At 37.3% G+C, this 15,000-nt stretch overlaps 2 protein-coding genes across 2 annotated transcripts in view; one reads left to right on the top strand and one right to left on the bottom strand.

Moving 5' to 3' along the window:
* Window positions 1-3,689: 3,689 nt before the first annotated feature.
* On the top strand, window positions 3,690-13,208 carry LOC110157408 (homer scaffold protein 1). The gene is made up of 9 exons (XM_055163107.1): window positions 3,690-4,680; window positions 6,823-6,979; window positions 7,877-8,008; window positions 8,100-8,192; window positions 10,397-10,539; window positions 11,118-11,277; window positions 11,357-11,467; window positions 11,540-11,620; window positions 11,727-13,208. The coding sequence occupies exons 1-9, from the start codon at window positions 4,676-4,678 to the stop codon at window positions 11,913-11,915; spliced, it is 1,071 nt and encodes a 356-aa protein (XP_055019082.1). The 5' UTR covers window positions 3,690-4,675; the 3' UTR covers window positions 11,916-13,208.
* Window positions 13,209-13,286: 78 nt separating this feature from the next.
* Window positions 13,287-15,000, bottom strand: part of LOC110157478 (junction-mediating and -regulatory protein-like) — a gene marked incomplete at its 5' end in the record, with an annotated part of 11,710 nt that continues 9,996 nt past the window's right edge. The window contains 2 exons of the mRNA XM_055163108.1: window positions 13,287-14,813; window positions 14,883-15,000. The exon at window positions 14,883-15,000 is cut by the window's right edge and continues 387 nt beyond it. Of these exons, the coding sequence (XP_055019083.1) occupies window positions 14,503-14,813; window positions 14,883-15,000 (429 nt within the window). The remainder of the gene's footprint in view (window positions 14,814-14,882) is intronic.

Below are 15,000 nucleotides of genomic sequence, written 5' to 3'. Positions count from 1 at the left end.
ATGTAACCTATAAGAATATTGGCTCTTGCCCCTCATCTGGTAGTATGACATCACATATTAGAATCTGAAAACCACAAATGCCATGTTTATTATATATAATTGTGTACAATGCAAACAAGTGCATTTTTTTATTGACAGAGTTCCAAACAGGTGCTCTTCATACATTACGTTGCCCTCATTTTCATTAGAAGTGCCTAAAAATATTAAGATCGTTTCCACTACAGCAAGTTGTTTTTTATACATTGCATAAGTGGACAGACTGATATCAAAGATATGGTGTAGGGTATCCAGTTAGCTCTATTTATAGACTGGCTCAAGATCTGCCTGATCACTTCAGATAGGCTTTTAACAACACTAGGCCTAGATGAAGGCTTATTGACAGAAAGTAATAGCACAGGTTTGAATTACACTTAATTTGAACACAGATAAACACCAAGTTTCACCATTATGTTTAGATACAAAACAGTGTAAACCAGTGCATTACTAAAGAATTATACACTTCCCAGTCACTTTGGCTGCATCATGTGGAACTGTTTTGCTCTCTTCTTTCATCTCTTCAGTTGACACTGTGGTTACTTTTTCTGACACATCTGCCTCGATTTTTTCATTGTCTTCTCCAAAAGCTATATTCTCTTTTTGGGAATTTGACTCACTTATTGTTTCTGGCTCAATTTCTCCATCATTTGTGTCATCACGTGTTATTGTATTTTGTGATGAGGTGGACTCACTTAAGGGCTTGCTTGTGTCTTCTCCATCACCCTCATCAGCTGTCTCAGCTGGGGAAGCTGTTTCTTTCTCTTCCTCACGGTCCTCTTTTGCACCAGCTTCCAACTCCTCTTGTATGTCAACAGGAATAAGAGGTGCCAAGTCAAGGCAAACCTTCTGAACTGGTGAGATTTTATGCCTTGGAGAAGCAACAGGCAGTTGCAAATCCATGTCTTGTAATGGTTGTTGATGTGGATGCACGCTGTCTTCTTTGTCACTGACAGATATAACATCATCAAACGCGCTTTCCCAATCAGGATCATCAACTGGAAATTCAACAAGTGAATCTGTTGTGCATTCTGGTACCTTTTCTGTCACTATTACAATTTTTTTGTTCTTTTCTTTATTTTTTGTTGCTGTTTGTTCTTCATCCTCTTCAGCCAAACGAGACAATGGCTCAAACGTACATGGAGATGAATCGGCACTAGATCGGAGGAAGTCTGTTACTTCTTCCTCAGAATCTGGTATTTGAATTTTTTCTGGTTTGGAAACCATTGTTTCAAATCCATAGACATTTTGAGATATTATCCGTGGTGCATCCTTAGGACATATAACATTTTCATTTTGCTGTACTCCTAATACGGGTGTCTCATCTATTAGCACATACTTTTCTAAGTAACCTCTGGCCTCTCTGTCTGAATGCCTACTGTGAAAGGATTTCTCAGAGGACAGACTCTCTGTATCTTCTTCCTTTTTTCGACTTCCTGTTGCTTCTTCATAAAGATCTGTGTAAAGAAACGCCAGAGCTTTGGGCTCTTCTAGCAAAATGGGGTCAATAATCTTTGGTGGTCCTTCAGGTAGATAGATCGGAGTTAAGATATCTTCTTGGCTTCCAAACAGTGTGGCACCAGTTGGTTTTAATGAAAGTCTAGAGGGTACACGTTTACTGTCATCAGCTTTATTAGATGTTTTACTGTAATTGTCAGTGTTGCCATAGAAGACGTCATCCAGCAGCTCACTAGTCATTTCTACCAAACTAATGTTGTCTGCATTTTCCTCATCTACAGATAATGTTCTAGTGTTGCTGTGGACGTAAGCCTTTTCATTGTTCAGAGTTCTATCAGTTTCTTCTACTTTATACTGTTCTTGTTCGGTAACAGCAGGGCTCCCTGGAGCCTGGGCATCAATCAAGGTGAAGGCTTCAAAATAATCCACATTAGTGGGTTCCCTTGATGAGAGTTTAGGTATTGGGGCTCCTGGTGGATCCACTGAATGCGCACTGGTAGGTGAACTAACTGCAGCTCCAACAACTGAATGAACTGGTATTTGAAGCTCCTCATTCTGCAGTTCAAATATTTGATCCTGGATTTCCTCATTAGCTTTAACAACTGTACTTGCCTCCAAATACGACAAATTGTCCTCTATTTCTTTGCTCTCCTCTTCATCTACTGTCACCATTTTGGATGGGACTATAATGTTTAGAATCTCCGAACCTTCAGACACCAGCCTGAATAACTTCTGCTCTTTATCTGCAGATGGATCACTGACCTCTTCCTCACCTTCATCTATATCTGCTTTGAGATTGGGTTGGGAGAAACCAACAAGTTCTGGCCTACCAGAAATGTTGTCAGAACTTCCTGATATTATATCTTGTGGCATGCCCCCTTTCCCTTTAGACTCATGTCCTTTTTCTTTTGTCTTCTTTTGTCTTGAGATTAACTCTTCATCCATGACAAAAATGATTTTGCCAGCTGAATAAGTTCCTGATGGAATAGGGCCTGCGGCTCTAACTGTGCTGAGGTCTGAAGAAAGATTTCCAGCCTCAGATGCCCATGGTGCCATGCTTGGAGTTGTCTCCCACTCAATGCCGCTATCTTCGCCTTGCATGGTTACCATGGAGAAGGATGAGTCCATCATTAGACACTGCATCTTTGGTTGAACGTTTTCATCATGGACAGCCTCAAGGAAACTTGGGAAAGTAAATGAAAAGTGCAAATAATTATAAAGGCATAAAAGCAGATCAATATATCAATCATACAATTTAAATATCTTACATGTCACACGCTAATGAGATAATAATAAAAATGCTTTTTTAGTTATATAATCGACTAGTTTTTCCAGTAAGTTCTTTTACCTATTTTGTAGATTTTCCACTTCATCGCAACTCTCAATGTTCTCTTCAGATTTATCTTCATGTGTCAACATTGTCATTTCTTCTGGTCGTGAAAGTTCTTCTGTACATGGATCCATTGTTATAGTTGTAATTTGTTCTATCCTATCCTCCCTGCAAGGCGAAGCAACTGCTCTGTTCTAAGCAGCTGAGTTTGACACGAGTTTTCATGCTCAGCGTAATCTTGAAATAGAAGTCTTACAGTGTTTCAGCTCAGGTATTTGCTACGCGTAATGACTAATCCATCATCTGTTTATGTACTCAGAATTATTGTATTTAAGATGCAGTACAGGTTTTTGTTGTTGTTAAGTCTAAATATACTGGATTGTGAATGAATGAATGTATATTATTTCTTTTCTATAATAATAAGCGAAAATAAATGTCACGCAGATTTTACTTAACACAAAGAAAAGCTAAATTGATTATGAATCCATGCCAATATGTATTCCAACTTGGATATTAAGGAATTTAGTACAGTTACACTACATTTTTGAGGGTGCATGTTGTAATTATTCTTACGTAGGCCTGTACAACATGAAGCCGTCAGTTGCACAACTTGACAAAATGGGCTTCTCCAAAATAATACCATCTATTATATATAGGCGATAAATTGCCCATGACATGAGATGTAAACCTACCACTGACATACCTACTGCTAGTAGACCGTAACACTCAAACGCAGACAAATGCAAATTTAGTTTGCTTGCCCTATCTCTAAAAGAAATTCACAAATAAATTCGAGTACGTGAATCCAGCTTTGCGTGGAAGTTCGGAGCGAGACGTGATGACGTTTCTCGCTCTTCTGATGAATGAAACCGTGGATGAGACAGATCAGAGTCATTGTCCGCATACACGATTATGATACCTTATCTTTCAGTGTATCTTTATTATCGGACGTTTTTCAGTATACAGTTACACATTTTTGCTTGAATGGCGGTTCTTGGTGTCAACCACACAAGGACAGTTGTGAAGATGGTAGAAGTCACCCTGCTGTATGTTTTCATAAAAACATCGGGGATGAATGATTTTTGTAAAACATGAAGGCTGTGTTTATGGTAGTGGGACTGGAAAGACCGCTTTTTGGACGTGTAGTGATCTGATGGCAAATTGGACGCCAGGAAACCACCGAACTGGATTTATAATCGTCAACGGGTTCATTGGTATGCAGGAATAGACGACGACATGTTACATCTTTAATATGTAGTCTGCTTTTCCATCTCCGTCCCGGTCACTTTTGTTGGTGTGAAGTGGACAGTGACACAACTGCACAGAGGACGGGGACAGCTATGGCAAGTGTGGAGAAATGATATCGACGACGAGGGTTGACTCTTGTGCTTCACTATTTGCGTTCAAAACGCTTTTGCTTTTAGCTTGGATGCTTCCAGTCTTTTGTGCTCCGAACAAACAACTTTTCAATCTCGAATGGCCAAACATCTCAATCATACAGCATCTAGAGCCGTCCCGTTCATCTCGTTAATCCTCAAATGTGAATAACTGTAGTAGGATTTAAGCTAACTGCTGCTAGCGCCTTGACTATCCCCGCTCATTGGGCATTCAGTGACACACACATTTGCTTGGACCAAACAAATCTGTTATTTTATTCAGCTAAAGCCGGAGGGGACAAGGAATGACCATGTCGGACTGAAAAGACCCCAGTGGCTCTTGAAAAGTCACTGAACCACTGGGTTTAGTGGCTAAAAGGGGATCAAAAGCTGACGCTAGCCTCCACCCGGTTCACACCGTCCTCAAGAGACCGCCAAGAGGATCACTTCTTCTCTGTTAGCTACCATATTCTGCAAAATGGGGTATGTAATTTAGGGCATGATTAAAAATCTCAAGGGACCGGGTAAACAGTGGATATACACAGGCAAAACAGAAAAAATCCAGCAAAGCACCACTACTGTACAGATGACAGTTGTAAAATATCCATATAAACTATTTGAGATAAACATTTCTATAGCTCTACTGTGAAAAAGGCTTCAAGACCATGTTATGTGCTCAATCCTCATAAATACCAGACACATCTAGCACAGCATCTGACATTTTAGATTACAGGAACCAAAAATGAATACTGTTGGATGTAATAAAATAGGCTATTGTGTGAGTAATTGCATGGCTGCATATTTTTAATATGCGTCTCCATAAAAATAAAGTGAGATGCTGTTTCTAGTGCTGCCAAAAGCAGGAAAATGTATCCAAGACTTTCCTATGGAACGCAATTCTTGTAGTGTATAGAAACCTGCAGATGTGTTGTGATCCTTCTGGTCAAAAGCGACCTAGTTCTCTACATGAAAGCAGATGATGTAGCATGTGATTGGTTTGTTGTCATATTGTGGTTGGGGGGTGAAATGCTTACCTCCTCGTGCAAAGCAGTAAGTCTCAAGATCTTATAATCCAGGCAGTATATCAATATCTCAGATAAAGACAAGCGTATATGTTTGCATTCAGCTCCTAGTTAGTAACAGATTTGTGTGGTAATGAAGATTGTGCTTTTGTGTTTAATAGCCAGTAGTATTCCTTTATTTATTCTGACAATTTAGAACAAAATATGACACATGATGGTGCCATTTTTTGTTATTGTGTAATGCTGTGTGTTTTGTTAAAAACCTGTAGTGTATTGTCAATATGTCAGAAACAAGCGCTTCTCTATGAGCTTGTTTATGGCAGATGGACGTTATGAAGTGGACAGTGACTCTGAGCCAAGTCCTGCTGCTTTGCTGTGTGAGTGGGTTAACTGATTGGCACACTGGGATGAGATTGGGCTCAAGAGCACGTGGGAGCATCAGGGAGCAATGTAGCTGGAAGATATTCAGTCCTGAGTCACATAGCTGTTGCTATGACAACACTTCAGATAAGTTAGTAATGAGTTAAGTTTGATGCAGCTGTGAACAAATTAAATACTATACATTTTATGAAACTTCAAAGGATTATGGTGTACCAAAAGTTTTACAGTAGCCTATCAAGTTTTGCCAGACCATAATTGGTGTTTAAAGCTATGATAATAAATCTTAAGTTGTCATTTGAAAAATCTCAGCCCTCAAGTGGCCATACCTCAATTGCAATTTATGGCTTAGAGCAAAGAAGCTAATATTTTTACCACAACTAATTATTATTACAACTAAACAACTACACTAAGTTGTTTTGTGGCAGAGTGTCCATCCATTGCAAAATTAGTTGCAATGGATTACAAACAACCAACCTAACCAAAATCATTGGCACCAGTGAGACATAAAACAAACATTACTATTGAGATTTAAAAAGTAGTTTATGAATACTTTTGGACAATACTGTAACAACAGAAAGTAGGATCTACACAGAATCTGGACTCAACCCCTTCTTCAGACCTTTGGTTATGGACCGTCCATGTTATTACATTTTGGGAGTGGACTAACTGTATGTTGACCAGTGTCTGTACTGCCTTAGTAAATCAAGGCATCCCAAACATGAAGCCGGATGAAAATAAACCAGCACGTTTCTGTTGACCAAATATGTGCCACAGGCTTGAAATCACTAGGGCTGATAAGTTAATTAATTATATGTTTAAGTATTAATTTACTAATCTGCTAATCTACTGCTGTTGCCAATGTAACCTCTGACCACCACCAACAAGCCCCTCTCTCTGACTATAATTCACACTAGGCAAGCTGGTTGAAGGGCCTTGTCCAAGGACACATCTACAGTATCTTGTTTTATACAGTAGAGGAATACATGAACACTTTTATATTCATGTGGAAATACCTGAACTAAATAAACAGTTACTGAAATAGCAGTTATACTGGGGAATTTACATGATCACATCTAAGAATATGTATAAGGTATAAACTGTGAAGAACAGATTGGTGTTGAAAAGTAGTTACTGCAGCCTGCATAATGTACAAAGCAAAAGTTCTAATAACACACACTTAGAATTCGTGGTACTTCCTAATTTTTTTTTGTTTTGTTGACAGAGAGCAACCTATCTTCAGTACAAGGGCCCATGTCTTCCAAATTGACCCCAGCACCAAAAAAAACTGGGTTCCTACAAGTAAACATGCTGTTACCGTCTCCTATTTCTTTGACAGTACAAGGAATGTGTATCGGATCATCAGTCTGGAAGGGTCTAAGGTGGGTGAAGGAAACAAAAATTGTATATTTAATTATCTGTAACCTAGAATAGTCACTGTACAGTTTTAATTGTATGTCTCTAAATAAATCTAATGAGACTAGTATCCAGCTATACCATAATAAAAATGTAGGTGCATTGTGTAACTTTTCAAATGCTTTTCTCCATGGAGATGGTATTGCTTTGTCTGGAATGTTTAAGAGTATGGTATTAAAACCAACTAGACCAAGTTAAAGGTCAGATCTCTGGAGAGGCAGCCCCAGTCACAGTCAGAATGTCTGTTTTTTTAGGTGTTTTTGAGCTATAAAATCGCCTGTAATTGAAATAAGTGTAAGGTAAAGCTGTTTACAGAGCATTGGCATATCCATAGAAACAAGCAGGTGACCGACCACCAACCAAAAAGTCACATAGTGCACCTTTAAATGAGCTCTGATTAGTTACTGATAGCATCATCAATATGCCTTGATCTCAAGTGGTGCTCAACAGTCCTGTCTGCCTCAAGAAATGCTCTAGTTCTGGAAGTAAATTTGTCATTCATCTTCCCATAGAAATGAAGGGAAGTTTGTTTTTTTGTTTTTTTTGTGGAAGTGGAGTGAGATTTGAAGGGACCTGTCATTGCTGTGCTTAATTTCAGGTGGTGCTTGTTTGGTTACACATACTCTAGACAGATATACAATATTTCTTCAGTGAATAAACCACATGTTGGTAACCCCATGAAATGAAGCCAAAAAGAATGGTAAAAAAATAAATCTTTGGCTTGGACTTTACTTTTGAGTGAGCCCAAGCCCCTTCGTTGTCTCCCACCCTTACATTTGAGTTTCACTAGAACTGTCCTATTAAAACATTTATTGTTGGTTTTATGTATGTTAATTACTTTATTATTAATTCTTCTCCCACAGGCCATTATTAACAGCACCATCACACCAAACATGACTTTCACAAAGACCTCTCAGAAGTTTGGGCAGTGGGCGGACAGCCGGGCAAACACTGTGTACGGGCTGGGGTTTTCATCAGAGAGCCACCTGGTCAAGGTCAGCGGGGTCATGCCTGGATTATACTTCATACATTCTGAAGAATTATAATAGAAGTATTATAAAAAATAATCAAATTTTGTTTTTATAGTTTGCTGAGAAGTTTGCAGAGTTTAAGGAAGCTGCACGTTTAGCCAAAGAGAAGTCTCACGAGAAGACTGAACTAAGCAGCACTCCCTCCCAGGTAACGTATTCACTACATCTTGATCTTGTACATGCCACACTGCACAAATGGTTTTGGTGAGCTGTGTTTTAATAATACTGACTTTGTGTTGGTTAAAAAATTGTCTTATGTTTTATTTAAAATAAAACAAGACAACTTGGTTTAATGACCAGTTTTAATGTAAGTGTTTAAACAAAACAAGAGGAAGAATTTCTTTAAATGTTTGTTTTAAAGGAAACATAAAACTTTTATGAGCTTTTAACCACATAAAAATGTTTTACTTTATCATAATACAAAGTTGTATTTTGACTGTTATAAGCATGTCTTAGTCAAATGTATTGTCATGCATTCATGGCATGACAACATGAACATTTATGTTTGTACTTACCACAAATAACCACTCACAGGCTGCAAATACACAAAGTCAGGTTGCTAATATTCAAAAAGGTTGTAGAGCAAATTCAAAAACAAACATGAAAGGCCATCATAAAGAACAGCAGCTGAGAATCAGTTCTGTCATTTTGAACATCAAATCAATGGACCAATTTCTATTATTAAGACATATCAAGGTCTACATTGAGTTGGGCTGGGTATGATTAAGAAGTTGCCGATACGATACATATCTTGATGCAGTGCACTTTCATTTCATTATTTCAAATCGATTCGGTTCGGTTTGATACGGTTCAATAAAAATAATGGCTAAATCATGGCTGTGATAAGTGTTTGTTAAACCACTTCTTATGCAAAGCTAATATGAAACACACGCATTTTACTCATCAAAACAGTGAATATGTCAAATGTGTTGCATAAACAAGTTTCTTTCGTCTAAACAAGCAACAAAACGGTAGCGCCCTAACAAACTAATTGAGTAAAATATACCAAAAAATAATCTTGACAATATATTAATACAGCAGCCCACGATATTGATACAGTATCATTACATTAGGCTACACGATATGGCAATATTTTGATATTTTTGCACACCCCTAATATTGAGATTTAAAATTAAGAAAATGTAAAATCATGATCTAGATCTGTGATGTCTAAAGTCAAGTTAGACAATGTTCCTTAACTAAATTGTGAATTAAATATAATAATATTAATTATTAAATTAATAAATTATTAATTAAGTTAAATATACAATGCTGTATAAAGGGTTATTTAAAAATTGTACTATTCCCCTTATTGAGGCATTTGGTATCAGGGGCATTGCATTGCCATTGCAAATCATCCTTGGTCTAGAGACAAGTGGAAAACGTAATTTTAAAAAGTGTGTACAAATTTCATACTGAAAGAACACAAGGTTAATTTCATGGTCAATTGTTTATGGTGATTAAATATATTTTAAGAGTTTCTTCATCAAGTGCTGTGTTTTCCTCTTCAAATCCACTGCCTTTTAGGGTGTCGTCGTTAGGGGCAACATGCAACCTGTCAAACTTGGTAAAAAGAAGGTAAATGTAGGGAGGACCTCTCATCATTGTTGTGTCTCATCAAATTAACCCTATTTTATCCTTCCTATTTAACCGTAAATCTCACCTTATCGCTTACATTATTGGTCTTTTCATGAAGGACCAGAACTACCAAAACTATAAATTAATCATTATGAAATCATCTAGAAATGTGAAAATGGGCAAAATAAATGTATTCAGAGTTGCAAACATTTTGAATTACGTAGTAATACATAAATGCATAACAACATCTAGAAAATAAACTTATTTTTCACTGCATACAAGGTTAAAATATTTTTTGTTTACTTATTTCAGAATTTATTTATTTAGACATTTGTTACTGTGTTCTGTGTTGAATCATGTGGGCAAGATCAACTTCAATCTGAAACTTGGTTGGTTAACAGTCTGGCCAATCTGGTTTCAGGTGAAAAGTCATTTCTCCCATTCAGTTTAAATAAATAATCATATTATGTGACAATAGGTAAATGCTCATTATTACAAATTTCTTAAAATATTTTGAATTTTCTTCCACATATTTACATTCCTTTATATTTTCTCAAAATGTATTTATCTATTCACAAATTTCTACATGAATTAATTTATGGATTTTTAAAAATGTTTGTTGTTGTTGTTAAAGAATAGCATCATCTTTTCATTCCTAAGAAATTTTTTTTCCCTAAAAACACCTTAATGACCCACACGATGCATAATAAAAAGCTATTGCAATAATATTGTATTTGTTAATTAAATCATTTACCCTTCATTTGATTTTCACAGGAGTCAGCTCTAGGTGAAACCGTACAGTCACCTTTGACCCCCGAAACCATAAATGGTACAAATGAGGAGAGAGCATCACCTGAGATGCAGCATGCAGAGACTAGGGCAGAGCCTACCCAAAATGCACTGCCCTTCTCTCACAGGTGAGCCAGATACAAGTTTTCTACTGTATAGTAAGAAATTATTTTGCTCTGTGCAACTCTAGTAACAGCCATTTCAGAATCCTATCCAAGTGGTGCATGTGCAACTTATGTCAAGTCATTCATTTTTTATTGATGGATTTTCTGAGGCCCTTAGCGCTTTCAGAACGCTGCAATAAAACACTATGCATGGTTCCTATGAATTATACAACTACTAAATGATGTGCCTCACATTTACTATTCTACTCAAGATTATATAGTTCTATATGATGTGTCAAATATTTTTGAAAGGTGTTTGTGTGAGGCAGTCCCCAAAGCCTGGGCCGCTTGCTGATACACCTCCCATATTTAGAGAAGGATCTGGTGAGGGTTTGTGTTACAGTGAAGGCATGTGAATGCAGGGGCTGTGCATAACTGATATTTGATAGTCTGCAGTTTCTCATGTTGGGAAAGGTTTTCTTATTGACATGCACTTTTCTAGTCACATGGTGTCCTTGTTTTGTTGCATTTGCACCAGCTCTAAGAAATGTTCTTCACTATCCTGCTCACAGCATTTTTAAAAACATATTTGTCTACTGCAGTTCATCCAGCATCAGTAAACACTGGGAGGCTGAACTGGCTGCTCTCAAAGGGAACAATGCTAAATTAACAGCAGCGTTACTGGAATCCACAGCCAACGTAAAACAGTGGAAACAACAGTTAGCGGCCTATCAGGAAGAGGCAGAGAGACTACACAAACGGGTACCATTCAAATCAAAACAACTACACTTTGAGAACATATTTATATTAACATAACAGTGATTTATTTTCTTTTTAACAGGTGACTGAGTTGGAATGTGTCAGTGGCCAAACCACAGCAATTAAAACTCAGAAGACCGAACTCAATAAAACGATAGAAGAACTAGAGTTGGCTTTGAAAGGCAAGGAAGAGGTATAGTACTTGAAAATGTAAACAGAAGTATGCCATAAAGATGTTTATTTATATTTAATATGTTTTATTTAGGAACTGGAGAGGCTCAAAGTTGAAGTTGAGAGTACTAATGTCTTTAATTCCCAAAAAGACTCCCTCACACAGAAATTACAGGTGAGCTGTACAGCACCATTTAACAAGCAACTCATAGATGTAATGTTACACTCATTATGACTGCAGGCATGATTAGTGATGGTGCTTTGTTTGTGGTTTGGTCCAGGACACAGAGAGCCGTAACCAGTCCTTGGAGGCTCAGCTGAGTGAGCTGGAGCAGCGTCTGGAGAGCACACAGATGGAGAGAGAGGCCTTTCGGAAGAGCCTGCGCTCCCTACTCCAGCTGTTGGACACCAAAATATTTGAGCTGACAGAACTGCGAGACTCACTTGCCAAGCTCATTGAGACTAGCTAGAGTCCATCTGTACCTGCACTTCTTTCACATGAAGGGAATGTGTCACTGCTGCCACCTTTCACCATGCTTTGGCATTGCAACATAAAAGAAGTCACTTGCGCCCTCTCCTGCATGTTGGAAGCCATAGCACCACACCACTGCACAGCACAGATCTGCCATTACAATGCCTGTTTTTGACATGCGAACTCAAAAGACTCAGTTTGAAAAAGATATTTTGTTGATCTCATTCTGCTCACCAATGACCAGTAATTAGTAGGTGAGAATTTTAAGAAATAAACTTTTACACATTTTACACATTATGTTGCACGCTAAACATTTGATTTAAAGTAAAATTAGACAGTTCCTCACCCTTCCTCCTTTTTACACGTTGCTCCCCTTCAGTAAATCACACTCATGCATCAAAGAACTCAAAGAACTACTAACTCTACTGTTGGGGACAATGTCTTATTTTGTTTTACAAATATATTAGCAATACTTAATGGGTGCACTGGAGTTGTTAATTTTGGTATCTCCTTTTTTAAAATCAGTGAGACCTTATTTGAAATCTGACTTGAGCCAAAAAAAAAGTTTATTTTACCAGTTTTATTTTTAACTATTTAATGATTTTTAACAAATATCAGTATGCACTTGTACAAGTTGTGTGACTCTTTGTTTTTTCCTACTATTTTTGTTGCAACTTGAATGACAATGATTGAATCCTTTTTGAATTTTTGCCATAACCAAATATCACAAGTTGTCACCAACAATAACTTAACTTCTGGTACATGGGTATGTTTTATATAGACTACAATATTTAATATTAATATTTAGCAATGGAATCAGCAGGTGGTTGCAGGTTAAAATGCATATTATTTTGCCAAATAATGTTGTCATGTACAGATTTGCATACCGCTGTTGTTGCCTTGGTACAGACATGCATCAATGGTAGCTAACTGAGATACTTTTCTTGGAATTTACTCTTGCCAAAAAGTCACTATTGTTTAACAAACTCAGTTTGTCTACCTGAAAAAGAAAAAAAAACACTTTTTAAGGGCTTCTTGTTATGGTACATTTGAGAGATATGAGTGACTGATTACAGTGACAATTACTGTTTCATAGCTTGAAAGGGAATTTGAATTATTTAAAATGTTGGTACATCACATGCTTAAAACACACATTGTAAGTTGACTTTATAGTAAAATGTATTAAAACTTGTACATTTCATGTGCTTGTTTAATCATAAATTGTGAGCACAAACTTGCAAAAACATTTTATTCAGAAAAAAGTAAAATGGATAAAATCTGGCAGCAAAAGACCAAAAAAGACTGACAACTAGTAAACAATGTAAAATGCAACAAACCATATAAAGTACATTTACAATTTTTATGCTTTAAAAATGTTCTTGAAATATTAGGCTTTTAATAAATACTTAAACATCTCAACATGCTTATATATTTAGTAATTTACACTTCATTACAGTAAAATCAGATTTCTTCATTATTGCACTTCTGATGTAATGGGTTTGTCAGCAAGTTACATGCATAATGTTACAGGTCAAACATTACAAACTAAAATGGAAACTTATGGATCATCATTATCATTACCCATGGAAAGAATACTCAACAAGGTTGTAAAATGGACATGGATACAGAATCTGTTATAAACTACTACTGTGTCCTGCATCTTTTACACATGTAAAAGACACATTCAGCCAAAAGTAAACAGAATGTACATAGAGAAAACACACACAGCAAACTCATAACTTCAGTAAAAATAAACAAAAGGCAGTTAAACTAAAATCAGAAATCTAAAGGCTACATTGTGTTTCCAGCAGAGGGCGTCTGTTTAAAATCTGTATTCCAACCATCCCACATGCTTTTCAGACCATAATCAGACACCAGAGGTGAGCTCCCAGTACTCCCACCACTACTGCAGATAACTATGTAATCATTACTGCGTGGTCAGATGTAAAATTTAATTTTTTTTTCAAATACTGACTTGGTCTCGAGAGCAGCACAGTATCAGAGTAGTAGGATGCGTTATTCTGCTGTGGGTGCCCAAAAGCACACTTTACATTTATCAACACACACAAACGTGGCACATTAACACACACAGGCAATAAAATAGTGACAAATGTTTTTAAGTAGGCATACTTGTGTTATGTAATTAATAGTTTCTACACTAAAGCAATTGTTCTGAATGAAAATTGGGCATTTAGCCTATCTTAAAAGTACAGTACGTTTACATTACAGTACATATGAATATTACAAAAGTTGACAGCAAAACATGTAAATCTTTGCTATTGGAAGAGCACAAACACTTGTTGCAAAAAACAAACCCATTACAGCGAGCAAAAGCACAGATGCCATGTAGACTGATATAATGAGAGGTTATCAGTTGTATCCTTGTCAAGATTTCCAACAACTTCTCAAACTGGGTTGTATAAAAAGTCATTTTTTGCAGATTTACAGCAGTAGCAAAATGCAATATCCTGTTGTCTTATAGAAAACTGCTTTGTTGCCTATGTACCCATCTTCTGATCACTCTGCATTTACTTTGTTCTCTGTGGCAATCTGCCAATACAAAGATATCAAGTTGATCTAGTAAACTAGTTTTCCCAGTCAGTGCAAGGAAGGCCTTCATCTTCAGACTCGGACTCTGGTGAAGCCTCCTTAATTCTCCTCAGTGCTTCATGAATGCTGCGTGTGAGTGCGTCAGTTGAATGAGAGAAAGTCTTTCCATGGCGTTGCTGCTCAGGGCGCGCTCTCACCTTTCTCAGTCGCACACCTTGCCTGATCTGGGCCAGAATGTTGTTGCTGTCATCATCTGGGTCAGGGGCCAAAACACGGAGCTCAGCCTTTCTCAAATGAAAACTGCCCCTCTTCAAAGAGGCCAGTACTTCATCCATGGGTGAGCTCGCTGTAAAAAAACAACAACTTTTCTCAGCCATAAACTTAGAAATCATACACAGTTTACAGACTTGCTAACCTCTTCTCCACTGTGATGAGTCCAGTGATGAAGTCTTCCTCAGTTTTTTCCTAGCTGTCAACAGCTGGCTGCTGTCAAAGAAGCGAGGAGAGAAAGGAGCTAGAGAGAGTGAGGGGCA

This window comes from Boleophthalmus pectinirostris, unplaced genomic scaffold, assembly GCF_026225935.1.
Source record: "Boleophthalmus pectinirostris isolate CB_2022bp ecotype Guang Dong unplaced genomic scaffold, ASM2622593v1 HiC_scaffold_500, whole genome shotgun sequence".
Taxonomy (NCBI): Eukaryota; Metazoa; Chordata; class Actinopteri; order Gobiiformes; family Gobiidae; genus Boleophthalmus; species Boleophthalmus pectinirostris.
Note: the sequence above shows the minus strand (reverse complement) of the source record. Positions and strands in the feature narration are given on the sequence as shown.

Bases quoted from the DNA above. Each gene is read 5' to 3' on its own strand.
- LOC110157408 (XM_055163107.1), top strand. The intron at 6,980-7,876 runs GTGGGTGAAGGA...CTTCTCCCACAG, and splicing joins TCAGTCTGGAAGGGTCTAAG to GCCATTATTAACAGCACCAT. The intron at 10,540-11,117 runs GTGAGCCAGATA...TGTCTACTGCAG, and splicing joins GCACTGCCCTTCTCTCACAG to TTCATCCAGCATCAGTAAAC.